The following is a 24,034-nucleotide window of genomic DNA, read 5'->3' on the forward strand; positions in this document are numbered from 1 at the left end:
ACCTTTCCCCAGCACCCAAATCATGCACTTGTGTCAAACCAAACCAGTGATCAAATTTTACACACGTTGACCTCCACGTTGACGTCCTCCTCAAAAAAATATTTTCTATTTGGAAATCAACTACGCTGAACAAAACAGCTACCTCAAAATTTTGATTGGATGTGATTGGGGGAATGACGGGCGTGGGGGGGGGGGGGGGGGGCTAGTTGGCATCCAATCACTTTCGACTATTAAAAAGGGCACTAGCCCTTTGAATTTCCAATCGAATGAGCTTGTTTTGAAGTTTCTACGGCAACACTTTCTATAAGAACCTTATATGCCCCCAGGGCATAACTTACAACCCTTGCCCTGAGGGCTGTGGGGGAGTGTCCTCCCCAAAAACATAATTTCTATCTGGAAATCAACTACGCTTATAAAAATGTCTATCTCAAACTTGTGATTGGAGTTGTTTCGGTAAATAGTGAGAGTGGAGGTGTGTCCATTTGCCTTCCAATCACTGTCAACTATTGAAAAGGGCGTATACAACTTAAGTTTTCAAACAAATAAGCTCTTTTGGAGATTTCTGGGACAACTCCTTTGATACGAAGTGCCCTGCTCTAAAGGAAAAAAAAAAAAATGATACATTGTGCCAATATCATTCTTATATGCCCTCAGGGCATAACTTAAAACCCTTGCCCCGAGGGTTGGGGGGGAGTGTCCTGCTCAAAATCATATTTTCTATCTGGAAATAAACTACGCTGAACAAAATTACTATCTCAAAATTTTGATTGGATGTGTTGTGGTGAAGGAGGGGCTCGGGGGGGGGGGAGGCTAGCTGGCCTCCGATAGCGGGCGTTTTTTGTAATTGCTACTAATCACTCCAATTTCCAATCGAATCAGCCCCTTTTGAAGTTTCTACGACAACATCTTTGATACAAAGTGCCCGGGTATGGAGAAAGAAAAAAAAGACCTTGTGCCCACATCGTTCTTTACTTAGGCAGTACTATCGCGCTGCCTATGATACAGCTATCGCTGCATTCATGATTATAAGTTACGAGAGATTTTAACATCCTACTTATATTATTGCACGACAAAAAATGGCAGAAAATTATTGCATTGACATAGTCGTTAATGTAAAGACGCAAACACCACCTATCATTATGACAACTGGTATAAATGCTCCTAAGAGCAGCTTTTACGATTTCGCGATACATTACGATACATTGCAATTTACATTTAGCAGAAAAGACTTAAGACCAAATTTTTTTTCCCTTCTCTAACAAAATTTCCTAGGAAACAAAAAAATACACTTTATTATCACCGACTTGATGAGTATCACTTTGTTGAAAATTCGTCTTTCCATAAGTATGTAATAACTGCTTTTTAAAAAATTCTAGAAATATAGGTCTGCTCTCATATCTCCGTCACATTTTCTTTAAAAATATTTGAAGAGATTCTAAGAACTAAGGAATAAAGAACCGTTCTAAGATCAATTTAAGAGAGTCTATAAATAATGACACTGAAGAAAAAGAAAAATGGCACTGAAAAAAAAATGAAAAAGAAAAGTCTTGGGTAGCTTTGATTTTAAATCAAATATTAAATATTTTTGATTTTGAATTAAGAGAAAAGTCTTGGCTAGTTTTGATTTTAAAGTACAAAATATGCAGCAGAAAAAATGTCTAGTTTTTTATGTTTATGGAGTTTAATGTTAGAAACTTCAAAGTGCATTCAGAATGTGTTTTAACGCTTCTATCAAACAAACCTACAGCCCATTATATAAAAGGAAATTAAAGAAAATGAAAAATATTTTTTTTATTTTGGAAAAAAAAAAAATATTAAAGAGAAACAAAAAAATCAATAGTCAATTATTCCAATGTGTCTTCCCATATTTGTTCTTATCTACAGAATGCACTATACTTTTTTTCGTAAATTGATAAATAGCTGGATAAAATTTTCTCAAATTAATAAAGAAAAATTTGTCTGCAAAACAAACCGCGTTTCATAAACTGTGTTCACTTTTGGAATGTTATAATAATGGAAGCAGATCAGCCAATGAAGGAGCAAGAACATTGTTCCTGGCATTTTCATTGGCTGATTTATTTTCCAGTTTGTCCCTAAATTCCGGCCATCCTAGCCAAAAGGTCGGTGCGCTAGGTTTGGAACCCTTTGTCCGAGGGACTGGGGGTTCGATTCTTGGCGTGGCCGGTTATTTGGTTTCGGACAGGGGTCAGTTGCGTGACTATAAGCTCAGCCAGGAGTCGATCCAGCTCTAAATGGGCACCTGGGGAGGAAGGTAGGAAGGGTGGGGAGGTAGGTAGGGGAGGGAGGGTGGGGAGGGTGTGCAAAAACAAAGGATGACTGGCCCCAAGCCCTTCATGGCACTTCCTGGGTGATGGGCCTCGAAACGGAGATCAGTACTGCCGGTTTGGACTTTAAGGGTCTAGTGCCAAATCCTTCTTTGTCCGTAAGTGGCGAAATGGGAACGGGGCTTTGCCTTTAAAGCTGTGTCTGATTCTCAATACTATTTTGCGTCACAATACTCCTTTTGATGCTTATATTACAGATCCTTTTAGTTTTTAAATCAAATTGGAAACGCTTAATGCGTTTGAGCCACCAGTAGTTAATATTTCAAATGAAGCGCCTAAAATCCAATTCCTTCCTTTCTTCTTGAATGTCCAATTCGCATGCATGCTTAGCTTGGCAGCAATATCTAGACATAATTATTGCCAACAAATCATAATTTGTTTTCTCATTTACAAGCAACCCTCACTGGTTCAAAGTGTCGATGTCTAGAAATTGGTGTCTTGTATGGCAACCATGTAAACGCGGCTTAAGGAAAAGAAATGTATTAACCTGCTGAATCAAGGATCTTAAGAGAACAGATAGTAAAATAAGCTGAAGATGTCTGTGGTAGGGAAGTTGAAAAATAAACAATTATATTCGCTAGTAACAACCCAAATCGCGTTTCGCCGCTTTTCTGCTCTGCTGTAAGATGGATGTTGCATAAAATATCTCTTTTAAACTATGGGAGCTGAGTTCAGATAATTGATTGGGTTGGAATATAAGTGGGCGTGGCAGTGTTTGTCTCTTGAAGTTTGGCACTGCAATAAGTATTTTGGAGTAGATGTAGTGGTATTAGCCACCATTCCCCTGGCCTCCTCTATTTACGCTAAAGTTTGGCCTGTGCTTCACCGAAAGCATTTGAGAATACAAGAAACCAGCTGGTAATTACAAGTTCTTCATTTGTCTTTCAGTTTATTGGGAATATTTATTGTATTGCCTCTGAAGCTGAAATAGCCAGAATTGTCAATGCCCCGAGGGGTTCTTCATCTTCTGGCCCAGACCGTATTCCGACTAAGATTGTAAAGTTCATTCTTCCTGTCATCATTTCTGCCCTCACGAGACTTATCAATCTTTCCTTTGAAAATGGTGTTTTCCCAAGTGCTTTAAAGCGTGCTCGCGTTATTATTCTTTTTTAAGGTGGATCAAGGAATGATCCTGCAAATTATCGTTCCGTATCCCTTCTATCAGTGTTTAGTAAAATATTTGAAAAAGCCACGCATTCTCGACCTCTTAATTTTCTTAATTCTAAACACTTTTCATGATTTTCAGTTTGGTTTTAGGGCGAAGCAATCAACTGAGCATGCATGCGCAACTCTTTTGAATTATTTACATTCATTTCTTGACTCTGGTCTGATACCTGCTGCTCTTTTTCTCGATGTACAAAAAGCATTCGACTCGTTAACACACAAGATTCTTCTTTCGAAGCTGTCCCATATTGGTATAAGGGGGAATGCTTATTCCTGGTTTCTATCATATTTATATGGTCGAGTCATCTCGGTTGATCCGCACTTTTTTAACCCTTCGGGAATAGAGTTTCGCGTTCCACAAGGATCTGTTATTGGGCCGATACTCTATTTAATCTACGCCAATGACCTTATTAATGCGGTTCAAAATTTAAAACCTACCATTTGCTGTCGTCTTTGTCAACCAGCATCCATCATAAATTGTGACAAGAGTTCGTCCTTACCGGGTGTACTTATTGCTTTTGCTGATGACAGTACTCTTGGCACAGCTGGTAGAACTGAGTCTGATCTTCGTTCAAAGATAAATGCCCTTTTTGAAAGAGTTATCCAATGATTTGATGTAAATTATCTTGCCTTAAATGTCGGGAAGTCATTTTTTCTAGAGTTTCAAGGGCTTACCCTGACTTAAATGAAATACACGTATCAAGAGGTTCTCTAAGTAGACCTAGGGATCGTTACGTTCGATTCCTAGGCATCTTGCTTGACGAAAATCTTTCCTTCAAGCATCATATTGACCTGATTAAAATGAAAGTTTCCAGGAGTCTTGGAATCCTTAGAAAGCTTAAACACATATGTGGATAAGATAAGATATTTATTTAAAAAAAATCGCTATCACAGGCCCACAAAGGGCCGAATTCGGACTTTGGAGTCGACAATATAAACGGTTACAATAAAAATGCAAAGAACAACAACAAAATAGAGAAAACCATAATGAACAATCATTTAAAAGTCAATCGTTAAAACTGTAAAAAGTCAATTAAAAAATTAAAAAGATAAAAACTGGTCAAACTAAACTTAGAGCGAGACATAAATGCATTAAAAACTGGTCAAACTAAACTTAGAGCGAGACATAAATGCAATTAAATTAAAAGGGATACTAATAAAATGTCAATAATTCAACTACAGTAAATCAATAAGAGTTAAAAGCAATAAAAACTGGCAAAAAAAAAAGAAAAAAAAAGGGGGGGGGGCAATCAAATGAGTGCAAGAACCTGGGCAGTACCATCAGCTAATAAAAAAAAGAGGGGGGGGGGGGAAGAAACTATTGCGGAATTTTATTTATTTTTTCTGTAAAGAAGGGGATAAAATTTATTTCGTATCTGGAAGTAACGCAGCGAATGGGGGACAAAGCAGGGATGGGCTCAGAAACAACTCGAGGCGGCCGTAATCTGGAGTGATCCTTTGGGGAAAATGACCTTTGGGGAAAATACTTGCCGTCCGAGGGTTTTTTATGGCATTTCTTGCAAAACGGAGGCACAACGAAATCCTCCTTTGCTCCAGGGTTTTCAGACTAGCTCTTCTTAGGAGCAGAGAGTACGGCACCTTGCCTTCTTTGAAAATTATTCGCAAGGCTCTTTTTTGGATTGATTCAATTTTTTCCGATTCTTGGCGAGAGATACAAGGGTGCCAAACCGGACAAGCATATTCGAGATGCGGGCGGACAAAAGACGTGTAAATTTGTAAGGAGTGGGAAGGGGGAACGCTGAATTTATTTAGGAGCTTAAGGAGGGCGATAGACACATTAGCTCTATGGATGATGTCTTTAACGTGGATATCCCACTTTAAATTTGAAGAAATTGTGACGCCAAGTAGTTTAAATGAGGACACAGAAATTTCAGGAGGGATAGGATTAAGAAAATAGGGCGAGGATTTGAGGAAACAAATGGGCATTATCATGGACTTAGAGGCGTTTACTGTCATGTCTAAGTCTAAGGCCTTGCCTCCAATTTCATTGAGGATACTCATAGGGTCACTTATTAAATTTCTGAAGCAAGTTTCAACAACCGTTAGGTCATCAACAAAGTTCCATCGGTCAGGAAATTCCTTTGCGAGGCTGTTGATCATTACTGAAAAAAGGAGAGTACCTTGGGGTATGTCGTTGTGGACAGGGAGAGGATTTGAATAATGATTTTGGTATTTGACACCTTGTAATCTATTTGTTAAGAAGGAGGCAACTAATTTCACCAGTGAGGGATCAATATTGAACTTGTTAACAAGTTTCTCAATTAAAATATTGTGGTTAACTAAAGTCGAATGCCTTCTGAAGATCGATAGAAATTAAATTTAGCCAGGACATAGGCTTTTCAAGGATTTTCTCAATGTGATCAATAAGAGAAACGAGGTAATGGGAAGTAGAGGTGAATTTTAGGTTCCCAAATTGTTTCAAGTCAGTAAGAGGTAGGATTTTTTTCTTTAGCCAATATGCAATTAATCCTTCATTAAGTTTCGAGAAAATAGGATTAAGAGTTATAGGCAGAACACCTTCAAAACCAGGCTTTCCGCTTTTCTTTTTCAAAGGGGTTATGAAACCATGTTTCCAAATTGCAGGCATTTGCCAAGACTCAGTAATTTTGTTGAACAGGAAAAACAAGGGTTTAGACAAGAAATCATCTAAGGCACTAACAAGAGGAAAGGGGATATCCAAAGGACAAATATTTGTCTTTCTTATTTTTTGAATTCTTCTTTCTATCTCAGACGGGGAAACAGTGGGTAAATAAGGGGAAAGGGCTTCTGTTGGTAATTGGTCGGACAATGGTGGAAAGCTCTGGACAATGGAAGCGAGGAATTTATTGAGATTATTGGCAGTAATGTCAGGGGACTCGGGTAGATTGAAGTTAAGCTGTTCAAACCTCCTGCCACATAGCTTTTTAACTTCAGAATACCAGTTTTTTGGTTTATTAGTAAACAATACTTCGACCTTATTTTTGTAGTACGATCTTGCCAATTTGCGAATTTCTCTCTTAATTGATTTTCTTTGTTTATTGGCTTCATCTTGTTTACAATTTTTGAAAAGCTTCAGTTTGGTTCTAATTAGCGTTTTTATAGTTTGGTTAATAAAGGGTTTATCACTGGAGCATTTTTTAAAAAATTTTTCAGGGAAATAAATTTGATGATTGTCGATTAGCTTTTTGCGGAACATAGTCTTTGTCTCATCCAGATTTTTTAAATTATAAACATCAGACAAATCTTCGGCATTCAGCCGCATACCAAAATTAGGAAGACCAGACTTTTGAAGAGGGCAATAACTGTCATGAGTTATCGAGAAATAACGCTTAAAAAGAATCGTCCAGGGTCGATTCTTAGAATCTTGTTTTACAGCCTGGTTCAGTCTTATGTTTCATATTGCTCTATTATTTGAATGTCAACTTTTCCCTCGTCTCTGATACCACTTTCAAATTTTTATGATAAAGCAAGGACTCTTATTAAGGAAACTAACCGATCTTCACTTAAACACTTGCTTGATTTGAAATCCCTCTATTTTCTTTCTTGTTCTTCTTTCTTCATTTTACAGTTGCACGGCCATCTTCCTGCTGCTCTATGTAATAATATATCTTCCGTTTCTCATCAATCGACTTATCATCTCCGCACTTCCAGCAATTTACAGATTCTTCGTACTCCATCAGTGAGGTCTGACTTCAACCCTCTGAAAACTTGCAACAGGATTTGGAACACGCTCTATGTGTTTGCACGAAGCTGCCACCCGTTTGGTATGTTCAAAAATTACGTTAGGGATTTTCTAGCTAGTAATTTTTTTTTTTTTTTTATTTTGATCATTGTATCTTATGATTTTGTATTTTATGATTTCTCTTGTATTGAGTCTCTTAAAGGTGTGAATATATGATGTTGAAAATGTTTTTGTCTTTTAAGTATTTGTTTCATTTTTGTTTCTCCCCTGTTTTTTTCCTGGCCATAAAGCCTTACGGGGGAGTTTACATTGAAGAGTATTTTGTTGAGTTGTATTTTGTTGAGACAAATACAGCTGAACAAACTGTTTAATTTTGAGCATTAGGACATGAAAGAAAGATAAGCTGATGTTATATTCCTCTTGTGCCAATACTTAAATGAAAGTGAGAGGGGTTGAGGAGGTTTAGTGCCGTTTTGTAAGGTCCTTTGTTTGCAAAAAATTATTCTCTATATTTTAAGCTCTACTGATTTTCAAATGAATTTACATGGCTGTGCTATTATAAGGTAGTCACATTACTCTAACCCTCACATCTAGTCTTAAAGTTTAACTTTTGAATAACATTACTTCTTAAGTGGAAGGGCTTTCTTGAGTGTTCTGGCTTTATTCAATTAAAAGTAATCGGATGGGGTAATTCAATTAAAAAAAAATCGGATGGGGTAGCCCCCATCCTAAATCGGATGGGGGCTACAAGGCTCTCAGTTCCTCACTTCTTATGCTGGAGTTCAACCTTCTTTCCAGTGTTTCGTTTTTACAAAAACTGCCGTTTTATTGGACAAAAAGCAACAGACTCCAAATAAAGAGGGGAGCTTCACTCCATCAAACATCATCTGCTAACTAATATAGAAGTTTGATAAGTTCTTTTGCAAGTTTGGTGATACTCTGCTGGTGAATTTTATAAATAATTAATAAAGTGAAACAGAAAATTTATTGCTATAAATTTTCTAATAGGGGTATCATTTTGGGGTATCTAATAGGGGTATTATAAATTTTCTAATAGGGGTATCAAATATTATTGCTAATAGGGTTATCATTAATCCACTCATTAAAAATTGTGATTGTAAAGAGTTCAAACCTTTAAATGTTTAGCAAGGTGGTCTGACCTTGAAAATTTCTTTCGACAGGCAAGGCATTCATATGGCTTGTATCCAGAGTGAGATCTTTTGTGGCGTGACAGCTCGTCTGACCTTGAAAACCTCCACCCACAGTTTGGCCAATTACAATGGAACGGTTTTTCACCTGAAAAGGGAAAATAAATTTTAAGAGACTCCAGTTAAGATATATGGACAAGGTTAAACTTTGACTTTGTATATCCCATCCTCCTTAAGCCGACGATAGAAAGTAGCGACGAAAATCCATTATAAAGGTTGGGGTTCTTTCAGCAATAAAACCCATTTTGCCCTGTGCGTGGAGGGACTTTAATTAAGTTTTCCGAAAGTTTGTGACTGGATCGTCTAATAAAAGTTTGGAAATCTTACAGACTAACTTATTCACAAGGGGCTAAGAGGAAAAAACAACAAGAATGATTTGAGACAAAAGCTAGCACCTTGCCTCTACCATTTTCTTACAAGTAAAAATTTAGGGCCCATTTGGCCTTACCAACACTACAAAAATTGAAAATTGATCCCCAAAGCCGTTTGTGTCTACGTATTGCATATCAAACAGTTCGTGGTAGCGAACTGTAAATAAGGAGTGACGCGGCTCAATAGTAACCAAAACTCTAAAAAACGAAATTTTGATACCAGTAGATACATCAAAAGAATCGGATTTTTCTGCTGATTTCAAATATTTAAGTTTTATCTTACCCATCAAAAGTTACTAGCCTGAAAAAATTTGCCTTATTTTCGAAAGAAAGGGAAAACTCCCCCTAAAAGTGACAGAATCTTAATTAAAATAAAACCATCATATTCTGCGTATCATAGAACCCTACTGTTGAGGTTTTATGCTCCTATCTGCAAAAAAGTGGAATTTTACATTTTTTGTCAGAAGAAAGATCACGGATGTGTGTTTATTTGTTTGTTTGTTGTTTTTTTTTTGTTTTTTTTTCCCTGGGGTGATCGTATCGATCCAGTGGTCATAAAATATCGCGAGAGGGGTCATTCGAACGGAAATCAAAAGTTATAGTGCCCTTTATAAGTGACCGAAAAAATTGGAGGGCAACTAGGCACCCTCCCACCCTCATTTTTATCCCAAAGCCACCTGATCAGAATTTTGAGATAGCCAATTTGTTCCGCACAGTAAAAAACCTAGTAAATATGTCTTTGAGGATGACTTAATCTCCCACAGTCCCCCGGGGAAGGGATACAAGTTGTGAACTATGCCCATTGTTTACATATAGTATTTGTTATTTGGAAGTATGCAGACGTTTTCAAGAGGGATTTTTTTTGTGGGGGGGGACCGGAGGGGGGGGGGGGGCTAAGTGGATATTGTCATGGGGGAAGGGACATTTATATGAGGGGTGGGCGTCGGATTTCCCAGCAATATTTAAAAAAACGATCAGAAATTAAATAAAAAAAAACAAGTTTTTCAACTGAAATTAAGGAGCAACATTAAAACTTAAAACGAACATGAATTATTACGTATATGATGGGTTCTCCCCCTAGTCAAAACCTCGCTCTTTACGCTAAAGTTTGTTTAGTACTTTCAAAAAAGCTATCTATTCTAATTAAACGGCCTTTGTGATTCAGGGTTATTCTTAAAGAATTGGAACAAAATTTGAACTTTAGCGTAAAGAGCGAAGTATTGACTAGAGGGAGAACCCCTCATTTACGAAATAAAAATATACGAACATAGAAGTTCGTTACATAAGTTATCTCGTATTTTACGTCAGATCAAAATTTGGAGAAAGCCATTTAGCCAAAAAAAGTAAAATTAATATGCAAATTTCCTTTTAATTATTCATGTACAGTGAGCCAAAATCAAAACTGCATTAATTCAAAAAAGTTCAGAAATTAAACAAAAAAACAAATTTTTTTAATTGAAAGTAAGGAGCGACATTAAAACTTAAAGCGAACAGAAATTACCTGTATATGAAAGGGCCTGTCCCCTCCTCAACGCCTCGCTCTTTACGCTAAAGTTTTTTATGTTTTAAAAAATAGAGTTGTGAGAAAGAGTCAAACTTTAGCGTAAAGACCAAGGCGTTGAGGAGGGGACAGCCCCTTTCATATACGGAATAATTTCTGTTTGTTTTAAGTTTTAATATCGCTCCTTACTTTCAGTTAAAAAAAACTTGTTTTTCTTACTTAATACTATTTAAGAGCCTGGGTACATGTAGCGTCATTCGATTAGCAAAATAAACAACATAAGCTTGTGAAAACTGTAGAGAATATAAGAAAAGAAACATTAAAAAAAAAAAAAAGGAAAGTCACCTGTATGTCTTCGTAAATGAGCTTTCAAATGGGATGCTTTCGCATAAAGTTTGCCACAGCCTTCTACTGTGCATTCAAAAATCCGTTCTTCTTCCTTTTTGCCATCTGTAACTGCTGCTTTATTTGGAAGTTTTATTCTAGGTAAAGGGCTGGGTGTATCACTGATGTGGAAAGGAGAACAATTTGAATAGTAATTTGTTTCCTCTTCTATGTAATTTACCTAAAACAACATTTTTCCTTGTTAAAGTTGTTAAAATAGTAGAAGATGGGACAAATGTAGGCTGACAGTGCTTCGCTGTTTTTTTTCGTGTCGTCTTTGAGTGGCGTCAGTTAGAGAGGGCATATAGGGCCTGTGCCCTCCAATTTTTTTGCCCCTTACAAATTTTGAAAAACATCTTTTAGGGTTATCAAAAATACTTTTTTGGTATTCTCATTGAAAAAATTACTATCTTACCTTTCCCTAGATATTACAAAATCTATTTTGTCACTGTCCTTTTTGATGAAACTATTAATGGGGCGAATTTTTATGACATATTACATGGCAAATCAGTGTCGTACATCAACACCGGAGCTAAACATTTTTTTTTGGTGAGATTGAGTCGCCTACATCTCCTTTTTTTAATTTTTTATTTTACAGCAATGACTTTCTTAGTAAAATTTTCCACAGTATTGGTATCTGTGGCTCTTATATTGTTAATTTCCATTATGTCAATTATTTTATCTTTTACGGTTCCGTTTGGGCGTTTAGATTATCAGCACAGTTGGAGGGGAGAGAGGGGGGGGTATTTGACCTGATTTCCCCCGAAAAGTATGAACAAGGTACTTGGCATATCTATTTAGATAGAAAAAAACTGAATTCATGTCTGTCTGTGTGTCCTTAACGTATTACAGCAATGTTCACTTGATCGCCAAGAAACTTTAAGAAGCTGTTGAATACACTCTTGAGAAGGTTTAAGGGGTAAATCTACCCAAAACCCTCTTATTACTTTTTGCGATGACTGAAATTAGAGACTCCTGAACACAAATACTTCCGTTCAAATTACTTGCATTTTATTGAAATTAATTATCCAAAAATGACTGACGGATAAGTTAAAGTCATAACCTAATTGTTCAAATACACTAATTTTAAATTTAAAATACGATCGTTATTTTACCACATGGGAACATTTTCAGGGGGGATTACGGGGGGGGGGTACTTTTCTGAGGGAGGGGGAATCTTCCGGGGGGATTTTCTGAAGGGAAAGTTTTCACAGGGGGAATTTTCCAGGGCGAGAATTGTCCGGAGGATGAATTTTACGGGTGGAATATTTGAATACTTTTAAATCTAAAAATACGATGGTTATTGATACGTGTGTGGGGATAAATTTTTCACGGGGCATTTTCTTTAGGGATTTTCCTTGAATTCTCTTTCTTTTGAGATTGCAGTAACATGCGACAGGTAAGCTAGTGGAAGGATAAGGGTGCCAATTCATAGAAATGTAGGGGGGAGGGCAATGATTTCATCGTTTTTAACAATTCAATTGCAATGCAAGTGAAAATTTGCCAAGCGACAGTTTTGAAAACAAGATAATTTTATTTTTAGTTATTTGAAAAAAAAGTTCGTTCTTTTCTCAGTTATAATGTATTTACTTTATTAATGAAGCTTGTCACTATTGCCACAACAGCCGATATTAAAATTGTATAAAATTTTAGATAATTAGATATAAAAAATGAGACAATTAGTATCGATGGTTATGTTTTTTAATTGTGTGTGTTCATTTGAGAAGAAGCAGCAAACTGACAATTATTGCTAGTAAAATTCGTTTTGAAATAAAAATTATTTTACCGTATCTAATATGGAATCTAAAATGTGTTTTAAAATTAATTTTTTATTCTATCCTGCCAACGTCTTGTATAAATCCAGACTTGTGTCAACAGTAAAATAAAGGTCTCTGAATGTATTGACTCTCAATATTTTTCATGCATTCCCCTTAAAAGAAAAAAAGGGGATGGGGAAACTAAGCTCAATTTACACCCTCAGAATTCTTCCAGGAGTTTTTTTCAATAACAATCAGAATTGCCCACAGAGACCTAATTGAGGTTGCTATGGACAGAGTGAGAACTATTTTTTAAGTATTTAACGTCATTTTGTCTGTGCTTAATAGACGTCTCTCTCTTAAACGTCATTTTATCTGTACTTAATAGATGTCTCTCTCTTAAAAAAGAGAAAAATAACAACAATCGGAGCATGAAGCTAATGGAAAACGAAAACCTTATATTGCATTTTTATTTATTTTTTTAATTACTTAGCAAAGCAGAAAACTTCATCGGCCGATGTGTTAGTGGCCTAAAGATGTAAATAACTGAAAACTCCTGAATTTTGTGTTTTTCTCCAGTAAAGATTTTTCACGCTCATAGAGCTTGATCATAGAGCATAGAGCATCATAGAGAATAGAGCAAGATTTCACGCTCATAGAGCTTGATCATAGAGCATAGAGCATCATAGAGAATATATCAAGATTTCACGCTCATAGAGCTTGATCATAGAGCATAGATCATCATAGAGAATAGAGCAAGATTTCACGATCATAGAGCTTGATCATAGAGCATAGAGCATCATAGAGAATAGAGCAAGATTTCACGCTCATAGAGCTCGATCATAGAGCATAGAACATCATAGAGAATAGAGCAAGATTCCACGCTCATAGAGCTTGATCATAGAGCATCATACAGAAGAGAGCAAGATTTCACGCTCATAGAGCCTGATCATAGAGCATAGAGCATCATAAAGAATAGAGCAAGATTTCACGCTCATAGAGCTTGATCATAGAGCATAGAGCATCATAGAGAATCGAACAAGATTTCACGCTCATAGAGCTTGATCATAGAGCATAGAGCATCATAGAGAATAGAGCAAGATTTCACGCTCAAAGAGCTTGATCATAGAGCATAGAGCATCATAGAGAATAGAGCAAGATTTCACGCTCATAGAGCTTGATCATAGAGCATAGAGCATCATAGAGAATAGAGCAAGATTTCACGCTCATAGAGCTTGGTCATAGAGCATAGAGCATCATAGAGAAGAGAGCAAGATTTCACGCTCATAGAGCTTGATCATAGAGCATAGAGCATCATAGAGAATAGAGCAAGATTTCACGATCATAGAGCTTGATCATAGAGCATAGAGCATCATAGAGAAGAGAGCAAGATTTCACGCTCAAAGAGCTTGATCATAGAGCATAGAGCATCATAGAGAATAGAGCAAGATTTCACGCTCATAGAGCTTGATCATAGAGCATAGAGCATCACAGAGAATAGAGCAAGATTTCACGATCATAGAGCTTGATCATAGAGCATAGAGCATCATAGAGAATAGAGCAAGATTTCACGCTCATAGAGCTTGATCATAGAGCGTAGAGCATCATAGAGAATAGAGCAAGATTTCACGCTCATAGAGCTTGCTCATAGAGCATAGAGCATCATAGAGAACAGAGCAAGATTTCACGCTCACAGAGCTAGATCATAGATCATAGAGCATCATAGAGAATCGAGCAAGATTACACGATCAAAGAGCTTGATCATAGAGCATAGATCATCGCAGAGAATAGAGCAAGATTTCACGATCAAAGAGCTCGATCATAGAGCATAGAGCCTCATATAGAATAGAGCAAGATTTCACGATCATAGAGCTCGATCATAGAGCATAGAACATCATAGAGAATAGAGCAAGATTCCACGCTCATAGAGCTTGATCATAGAGCATAGAGCATCAAAGAGAATAGAGCAAGATTTCACGCTCATAGAGCTTGATCATAGAACATAGAGCATCATAGAGAATAGAGCAAGATTTCACGATCATAGAGCTTGATCATAGAGCATAGAGAATAGAGCAAGATTTCACGCTCATAGAGCTTGATCATAGAGCATAGAGCATCGTAGAGAATAGAGCAAGATTTCACGCTCATAGAGCTTGATCATAGAGCATAGAGCATCACAGAGAATAGAGCAAGATTTCACGATCATAGAGATTGATCATAGAGCATAGAGCATCATAGAGAATAGAGCAAGATTTCACGCTCATAGAGCATGATCAAAATTAGCTTTGAACCTGTTTTCCAATAACATTTCAGGTAATTCTACTCCAGCAAGTGAGACACCTTGCTGCATTTGAAGTCACTTAGTTCATTAACTGCTATCTGTGGTACTAGTGTAGTGGTTGGCTTCCTCAGAAGGGAGCACTAGAAAATTCTGAAATTAACCTTGAAAATTCTTAAATTAACTCTGAAAATTCCTAAAATAGTTACTTATATCGTTCCTCAGAGGTTTTTAATGTACTTTATCTACTGGCCCCTCGTCTAATGGTCAAATACATAGCACAAACTATTCACTCTTCAGAAATTTTCCATAGATGATTTTTTTCTTCAAATATATTTGATGTCAAACGAACAACTTCGACTATATCAAGTAACGGGAAAATTCATGGAAAACATAATATTTGGTCTATATATTCAACCATTCAGGGGGGGGGGGGAAAGCAAACTGAAATTCTTTTAGGAAAGATACAAGTATTTTTGAATTTTTTAGAGTTTCCTTCTGAGGCCAACCGCTACACTAGTGCCTTATCTGTTAACTTATATGCAATTACAAAGCTAGGCACTTACTGCGTATCTTCTTGTTGCATAATCATGCACGGCCAAATGTTCCTCGTTATATTCCGACGATAGTTGATTCCCATAATACTGACAGTTCTGCCATCTATTTTGATTTTGTGCTGGAAACTGGGACGAAAAATTCCTGTTCTCCATCCAAGGATCATCAAAGTCATTTTTAAGATACATGTATCCATCTAAAGGTTTAAGTAGATGACTTAGAAGATCTTCATCTGGTAGCTTATCTGGCTCATGTGTAATATCTTGTAAAGGTGTAATGTCGATTTCGGCGATCCATGCCAAACTGTTATCTTCTTGTTCTTGTATTGGTAGTTCTATATCTGTAAATTCCGTAAATAGGGCATCAGAAATTAATTGATCATCTGCCTGAAATGGAAAAAACATGCAAAATGTTTATTTGCAAAGCTTATTCGTTTCTTTTTCTCACTCCCAAATCCTCACTCACTCCCTATTTTGAGGATTGAAAAAAGCTACCTCGTTTTTCCAAAGCTATCACGTTCAAGCAAGGAAGAAATAAATTGAGAGAGAAAAAATTAAAATTTATCCAGTTTTTATCTTAAAAATCTTTTTTTGCCAGTTCATTTTAAAAAATCGAAAAAAATTCTTGCCCCTCCCCCTTTATACTTTAAGCGCCCAAAATCTCAATAAACTTACAACAGGACGGTTCGGTTGTTTCAGACAGTATTGTGCATTTAGAATATTATAGTTACTTCGATCTTTATGAAATCATAGGCAGCGCAATAGCTCTGCGTAAGTAAAGAGAGATATGGGCACAATGCATTATTATTATTATTAGTTTTTTTTTTTTGTTTTAGAGTTGTCGTAGGAACTTCGAAGTTTTTTTTTGGTTTTGGAAGGAGTTGTCGTAGGAACTTCAAAAAGGGTTCATTCAATTGTAAATTGAAAGGGCTAGCGCCCTTTATAATAGTCAAAAGTGATTGGAGGACAACTAACCTCTCTCCCACGCCCACCGTTTCCATAAACACATCCAATGATATAGTTATTTTGTTCAACGCAGTTGTAGGGTCCGGAAATTATATCTTTGGAGGCTAATCAGAAGTTCTAGTCCCCTATTTGAGATTCAGAATGATCGGAGGGTAAATATCCCCCCCCACACCTCGTATTTCCCCGAAATGCATCTGATAGAAATTTTGAGATGGTCACTTGTTGTCGTAGAAACTTCTAAAAAGGCTCATTCGATTGGAAATTGAAGGGGCTAGTGCCTCTATTAATTGTCGAAAGTGAATAGAGGGCAGCTCTAGCCCCCCTCCCTTGCCCACCATTTCCCCAAACCCATCAAATCAAAATTTTGAGATAGCTATTTTGTTCAGCGTAGTTAAAAGGTCTGGAAAGGAAATCTTTGAGGATGACAACCCATCTTAAGGCAAGGGTCGTAAGTTATGCCCTGGGGGCATATAAAGTTTCTATAGAAATGGTTTAGGCATAAACTTCGGAGGGGACTCATTGGATTGTGAACGAAAAGAAATTACAATAAGTAGCCGAGTCGAACTCAAAACGAGAAAAAATTAACATGAGTAGGGCTGATAAGCTCCATGCCTTCTCAAGACGAGAACAGAATTTGCGCTTTACTGAAAACAAAATACGTTTTATATGTTTTCACTTTTCTTACATTCATAAATAAAAAATTATCGAAACTTCAAGAAATAAATATCAGTATATGTCAATTAGCCTGACAATCCACGGCCATTTTTTTATTTTTTTTATCAGTAAAGCGCAAATTATGTTCTGGTCTTGAGAAGGCATTGGGGTTATCAGCCCTACTCATGTTAATTGTTGCTCGTTTTGAGTTTGACTCGGTTATTTATTGTAATTATTTAAAAAAAAACTTTTTCCCCAAAATAAGTTTTTCAAAGAAAAGTAAAGAACTCCATTAAACCAAAAATGAGCAAAAATAAAATCAAATAATCTACCAACCGTGAAACTACCACAAATCAACATTGATAAATAAATGAAACCCAAAACGAATAGAAATTACAATAGATAACCGAGTCAAACCCAAAACGAACAGAAATTAACATGAGTAGGGCTCAAAACTCCTATGCCTTCCCAAGGCGATAACATAATTTGCACTTTACTGAAAAAATTTAAATGTTTTTACTTTTATAACTTTAATAAATCAAATAATATTAACATTTTGATTAATAAATATCAGTGTACATGGGCGCCCATAGGCTGAATTTTAGGAGGGGCTTACCTGGTCTAATCGGCACTTCCAGTGCTGTATAATTGAAATCTCAAGACAAAAAATATCATAGGCAGTGCGACAGCGGTGCCTTAGTAAAGAGCAAAGTGGGCACAATATATTGGTTTGTTTTTTAGACCAGGGCACTTCTTAAAGAAAGAAATGTCTTAGGAACTTCAAAAAGAGCTCATGGAGGGCAACCAGCTCCCCTCCCCCATGTCAATCACTTCTCCAAACGCACCCAATAAAATTTTTGAGATAGCCATTTTGTTCAGCGTAATTTAAAGGTCCGGAAATTATGACTTTGAGAATGCAATTGTTGAAAAAGTTTCTTCCAACATACAAATAGCAAGCCAAACTTTGGATTCTTATAGAAAAAAAACTCGAAAAGATATAATATATTATTTTTTTCATGAAAATGACGAATAGAAATTAATCTAATAAAAATTTTTTCCACAAAACAAGTTTGTCGAAGATAACCGAAAAGTTTAATTAAGCCAGAAATGAGCAGAAATGAGGTCAAGAAATCATCCAAGCGTAAAAATACCACTAATCACTATCAATAAATAAATGAGACTCAGTACAGAAATTAGAATAAATAGTCAAGTCAAACTCAAAACGAGCAAATATTAACACTAGTAGTGCCGATAACCCCTGTGCCTCCTAGTAGAAGGGGGGTGCCAGTCCGAGCAGGACCACGTGGTCCTGTCCGCATTTTTAATGCTGAAGGGGCTCCTAATATGGGCATAGAGTCCCTAGGGAGATGGATTTCTGAGAAATTGATTGCGTAATCGATTGGGAATTTGGAACACCTGTGCTGTCAGTCATTAATCAAATTATTTCCAGGCAAAGTTTAATAATGTCTGACAGGTACTGTCAACATTTCTCCAGGAATAGATCCAAGTCATTAATGTCTTTGCCTCGGAAACAACTCTTTTGGTCGAACTCCAAAGATATTAATAACCAAACGCCATGGAAACAGTTCTCCAAGAAACATCTTAGCGATGAATTGTTTTAGCGCGGGAATCAGGTTTCTTATTAATTTGAAATGCGTTAGCGCAGAGATGTCAAAAACCAAAGGAACACGCTGAAATTACATTTAGGGATTATTTGGGCGAAACTGTTTTAGACAGGTTATGGAATTATTTCGGCGAAACAGTTAGAGACATTCTAAAAGATGATTATAGAAGACAATTTGAGGGTGAAACTCTGTGGTCGTTATAATACACAAGTTTCATTTGAACAGTGTCGTGAGGTCCGCTACCCCAACCCCAAAGGGTTCCGATCCCCCTACCCCAACCCCAAAGGGTTCCAATCCCTCTACCCGAACCCCGAAGGAAGCCACCAGTCCTCAAAGGTCCACTGGGCTCCCAAAGGGCCCACCGCCCCTCAAGGTTCCCCCAGACCCCCCCCCGGGGCCCAAAGGGCCCCACCCCCCTTTGGCCCTCCAAAGGGGCCCCTCTCCCTCCATCTCCTCCCTCCTCCTCCCCTTCCCCTCCCCTCCCCTCCTCCCCTCCCCTCCTCCCCCTCCTCCCTCCTCCTCATCCTCCTCCCTCATCCTCCCCTCCTCCTCCCCTCCCTCCCCCTCCCCTTCCCTCCCCCATTTTTTATACTTTTTTTGTGCATTGAGACACAGAACGACCCCCCCCCCTCCAAAGGTCTGATTTTTCAACGTTCATTTTGAATTTCCTTCGTTGAAATATTTCAGTAGCGTTTTGTCGTGGTTTACCTTGTCACAGTTACATTTTCTTGATTTTTCAAAGTTCATTTTGAATTTCTTTCATTGAAATGCAAGAGTTGGATTATTACAGTAGTGTTTTGTCATGGTTTACCTTGTCACAGTTACATTGTCTTAATTTTTCAAAGTTCATTTTGAATTTCTATCGTTGAAATTCAAGAGTTGGAATATTTCAGTAATGTTTTTTCATGGTTTACCTTGTCACAGTTACATTCTCTTAATTTTTCAAAGTTCATTTTGAATTTCTATCGTTGAAATGCAAGAGTTGGAATATTTCAGTAGTGTTTTTTCGTGGTTTACCTTGTCACAGTTACATTTTCATGATTTTTCAAAGTTCATTTGGAATTTCTTACATTGAAATGCAAGAGTTGGAATATTTCAGTAGTGTTTTGACGTGGTTTACCTTGTCACAGTTACATTTTCATGATTTTTCAAAGTTCATTTTGAATTTCTTTCTTTGAAATGCAAGAGCTGGAATATTTCAGTAGTGTTTTGTTGTGGTTTACCTTGTCACAGTTACATTTTCTTGATTTTTCAAAGTTCATTTCGGTTTTCTTTCATTGAAATGCAAGAGTTGGAATATTTCAGTAGTGTTTTGTCGTGTTTTACCTTGTCACAGTTACATTCGCTTGATTTTTCAAAGTTCAGTTTGGATTTCTTTAGTTGAAATGCAAGAGTTGGAATATTTCAGAAGCGTTTTGTCGTGGTTTACCATGTCACAGTTACATCCCCTTGATTTTTCAAAGTTCATTTTGAATTTCTTTCAATGAAATGCAAGAGTTGGAATATTTCAGTAGTGTTTTGTCGTGGTTTACCTTGTCACAGTTACATTTTCTGGATTTTTCAAAGTTCATTTCGGTTTTCTTTCATTGAAATGCAAGAGTTGGAATATTTCAGAAGTGTTTTGTCGTGGTTTACCATGTCACAGTTAAATTTTCTTGATTTTTAAAAGTTCATTTAGGTTTTCTTTCATTGAAATGAAAGAGTTGGAATATTTCAGTAGTGTTTTGTCGTGTTTTACATTGTCACAGTTACATTCGCTTGATTTTTCAAAGTTCATTTTGGATTTCTTTAGTTGAAATGCAAGAGTTGGAATATTTCAGAAGCGTTTTGTCGTGGATTACCATGTCACAGTTACATTCCCTTGATTTTTCAAAGTTCATTTTGAATTTCTTTCATTGAAATGCAAGAGTTGGAATATTTCAGTAGTGTTTTGTCGTGGTTTACCTTGTCACAGTTAAATTTTCTTGATTTTTCAAAGTTCATTTAGGTTTTCTTTCATTGAAATGCAAGAGTTGGAATATTTCAGAAGTGTTTTGTCGTGGTTTACCTTGTCAGAGTTACGTTCTCTGGATTTTTCAAAGTTCATTTTTGAATTTCTTTCATTGAAATGCAAGAGTTGGTATATTTCAGTAGTGTTCTTTCGGGGTTTGCCTTGTCACAGTTACACTCTATGGATTTTTCAAATTTTATTTTGGATTTCCTTCGTTGAAATGCAAGAGTTGGAATATTTCAGTAGTGTTTTGTCGTGGTTTACCTTGTCACAGTTACATTATCTTGATTTTTCAAAGTTCATTTTGAATTTCTTTCGTTGAAATGCAAGAGTTGGATTATTTCAGTAGTGGTTTGTCATGGTTTACTTTGCCACAGTTACATTCTCTTGATTTTTCAAAGTTCATTTTGAATTTCTATCGTTGAAATGCATGAGTTGGAATATTTCAGTAGTGTTTTGTGGTGGTTTACCGTGTCACAATTACATTTTCTTGTTTTTTCAAAGTTCATTTTGAATTTCTTTCGTTGAAATGCAAGAGTTGGAATATTTCAGTAGTGTTTTGTCGTGGTTTACCTTGTCACAGTTACATTTTCTTGTTTTTTCAAAGCTCATTTTGAATTTCTTTCGTTGAAATGTAAGAGTTGGAATATTTCAGTAGTGTTTTGTAGTGGTTCACCTTGTCACAGTTACATTTTCTTGATTTTTCAAAGTTCATTCCGGTTTTCTTTCATTGAAATGCAAGAGTTGGAATATTTCAGTAGTTTTTTGTCGTGGTTTATATTGTCAAAGTTAAATTTTCTTGATTTTTCAAAGTTTATTTTGAATTTCTATCGTCGAAATGCAAGAGTTGTAATATTTCAGTAGTTTTATGTCTTGGTTAACATTGTTACACTTACATTATCTTGATTTTTCAAAGATCGTTTTGGATTTCTTTCTATAAAATGCAAGAGTTAAAATATTCCGTTTTGTCGTGGTTTACCTTGTCGCAGTTAAATTTTCAGGATTTTTCAAAGTTCGTTTTCTTTTTCTTTCCTTGAAAAGCAAGAGTGGGATTATTACAGTAGTGTTTTGTCATGGTTTACCTTGTCACAGTTACATTCTCTTAATTTTTCAAAGTTCATTTTGAATTTCTATCATTGAAATGCAAGAGTTGGAATATTTGAGTAGTGTTTTTTCATGGTTTACCTTGTCACAGTTACATTTTCTTGATTTTTCCAAGTTCATTTTGAATTTCTATAGTTGAAATGCAAGAGTTTGAATATTTCAATAGTGTTTTGTCGTGGTTTACCTTGTCACAGTTACATTCTCATGATTTTTCAAAGTTAATTTTGAATTTCTTACATTGAAATGCAAGAGTTGGAATATTTCAGTAGTGTTTTGTCGTGTTTTACCTTGTCACAGTTACATTTTCATGATTTTTCAAAGTTCATTTTCAATTTCTTTCGTTGAAATGCAAGAGTTGGAATATTTTAATAGTGTTTTGTTGTGGTTTACCTTGTCACAGTTACATTCGCTTGATTTTTCAAAGTTCTTTTCGGTTTTCTTTCATTGAAATGCAAGAGTTGGAATATTTCAGTAGTGTTTTGTCGTGTTTTACCTTGTCACAGTTACATTAGCTTGATTTTTAAAAGTTCATTTTGGATTTATTTATTTGAAATTCAAGAGTTGGAATATTTCAGAAGAGTTTTGTCGTGGTTTACCATGTCACAGTTACATTCCCTTGATTTTTCAAACTTCATTTTGAATTTCTTTCATTGAAATGCAAGAGTTGGAATATTTCAGTAGTGTTTTTTCGTGGTTTACCTTGTCACAGTTACATTTTCTGGATTTTTCAAAGTTCATTTCGGTTTTCTTTCATTGAAATGCAAGAGTTGGAATATTTCAGAAGAGTTTTGTCGTGGTTTACCATGTCACAGTTACATTATCTTGATTTTTCAAAGTTCATTTCGGTTTTCTTTCATTGAAATGCAAGAGTTGGAATATTTCAGTAGTGTTTTGTCGTGTTTTACCTTGTCACAGTTACATTCTCTTGATTTTTCAAAGTTAATTTTGGATTTCTTTAGTTGAAATGCAAGAGTTGGAATACTTCAGAAGCGTTTTGTCGTGTTTTACCATATCACAGTTACATTCACTTGATTTTTCAAAGTTCATTTTGAATTTATTTCATTGAAATTAAAGAGTTTGAATATTTCAGTAGTGTTTTGTCGTGGTTTACCTTGTCACAGTTAAATTTTCTGGATTTTTCAATGTTCATTTCGGTTTTCTTTAATTGAAATGCAAGAGTTTTAACATTTCAGTAGCGTTTGGTTGTGGTTTACCTTGTCACAGTTACATTCTCTTGATTTTTGAAAGTTCATTTTGTATTTCTTTTATTGAAATGCAAGAGTGAGAATATTTCAGTATCGTTTTGTCGTGGTTTACCTAGTCACAGTTACATCCCCTTGATTTTTCAAAGTTCATTTTCGATTTCCTTCGTTGAAATGCAAGAGTTGGAATATTTCAGAAGCGTTTTGTCATGGTTTACCTTGTCACAGTTATATTCTCTTGATTTTTCAAAGTTCATCTTGAATTTCTTTCATTGAAATGAAAGAGTGGGATTATTTCAGTAGTGTTTTATCATGGTTTACCATGTCACAGTTACATTCCCTTGATTTTTCAAAGTTCATTTTGGATTTCATTCATTGAAATGCAAGAGTTGAAATATTTCAGTAGTGTTTTGTTGTGGTTTACTTTGTCACACTTACATTCTCATGATTTTTCAAAGCTCATTTTGGATTTCTTTCATTGAAATGCAAGAGTTGGAATATTTCAGTAGTGTTTTGTCGTGGTTTACCTTGTCATACTTACATTCTCTTGATTTTTCAAAGTTCATTTTGGATTTCTTTCATTGAAATGCAAGAGTTTGAATATTTCAGTAGTTTTTTCTTGTGGTTTACCTTGTCACACTTAAATTTTTCTTTATTTTTGTTATGTTAGGTTAGGTTAGGCTAGATCAAGTTTGGTTAGGTTAGGTTAAGTTAGGTTAAGTTAGGTTAGCCTACGTACGCGCGTACGTAGGCTAACCTAACCTAACTTAACCTAACCTAACCAAACTTGATCTAGCCTAACCTAACCTAACATAACAAAAATAAAGAAAAAATGTAAGTGTGACAAGGTAAACCACAAGAAAAAACTACTGAAATATTCAAACTCTTGCATTTCAATGAAATAAATCAAAAATTAACTTTGAAAAATCAAGAGAATGTAAGTATGACAAGGTAAACCACGACAAAACACTACTGAAATATTCCAACTCTTGCATTTCAATGAAAGAAATCCAAAATGAACTTTGAAAAATCATGAGAATGTAAGTGTGACAAAGTAAACCACAACAAAATACTACTGAAATATTTCAACTCTTGCATTTCAATGAAAGAAATCCAAAATGAACTTTGAAAAATCAAGCGAATGTAACTGTGACAAGGTAAACCATGACAAAACGCTTCTGAAATATTCCAACTCTTGCATTTCAACTAAAGAAATACAAAATGAAATTTTAAAAATAAAGCGAATGTA

The 24,034-nt window shown here is 35.9% G+C and overlaps 1 protein-coding gene across 1 annotated transcript in view; it reads right to left on the minus strand.

Annotated features, from left to right (window-relative positions):
- The window catches only part of LOC148942491 (uncharacterized), a 55,906-nt gene that overhangs the window by 1,634 nt on the left and 30,238 nt on the right, over positions 1-24,034 (minus strand). Inside the window, exons 2-4 of the mRNA XM_089102514.1 lie at positions 15,257-15,631; positions 10,617-10,836; positions 8,324-8,487 (exon numbers count right to left, since the gene is read on the minus strand). Of these exons, the coding sequence (XP_088958640.1) occupies positions 8,324-8,487; positions 10,617-10,836; positions 15,257-15,631 (759 nt within the window). The remainder of the gene's footprint in view (positions 1-8,323; positions 8,488-10,616; positions 10,837-15,256; positions 15,632-24,034) is intronic.

This window comes from Artemia sp. Qi Xiang Cuo, chromosome 16 (genome assembly GCF_049724085.1).
Source record: "Artemia sp. Qi Xiang Cuo chromosome 16, ASM4972408v1, whole genome shotgun sequence".
NCBI lineage: Eukaryota > Metazoa > Arthropoda > Branchiopoda > Anostraca > Artemiidae > Artemia > Artemia sp. Qi Xiang Cuo.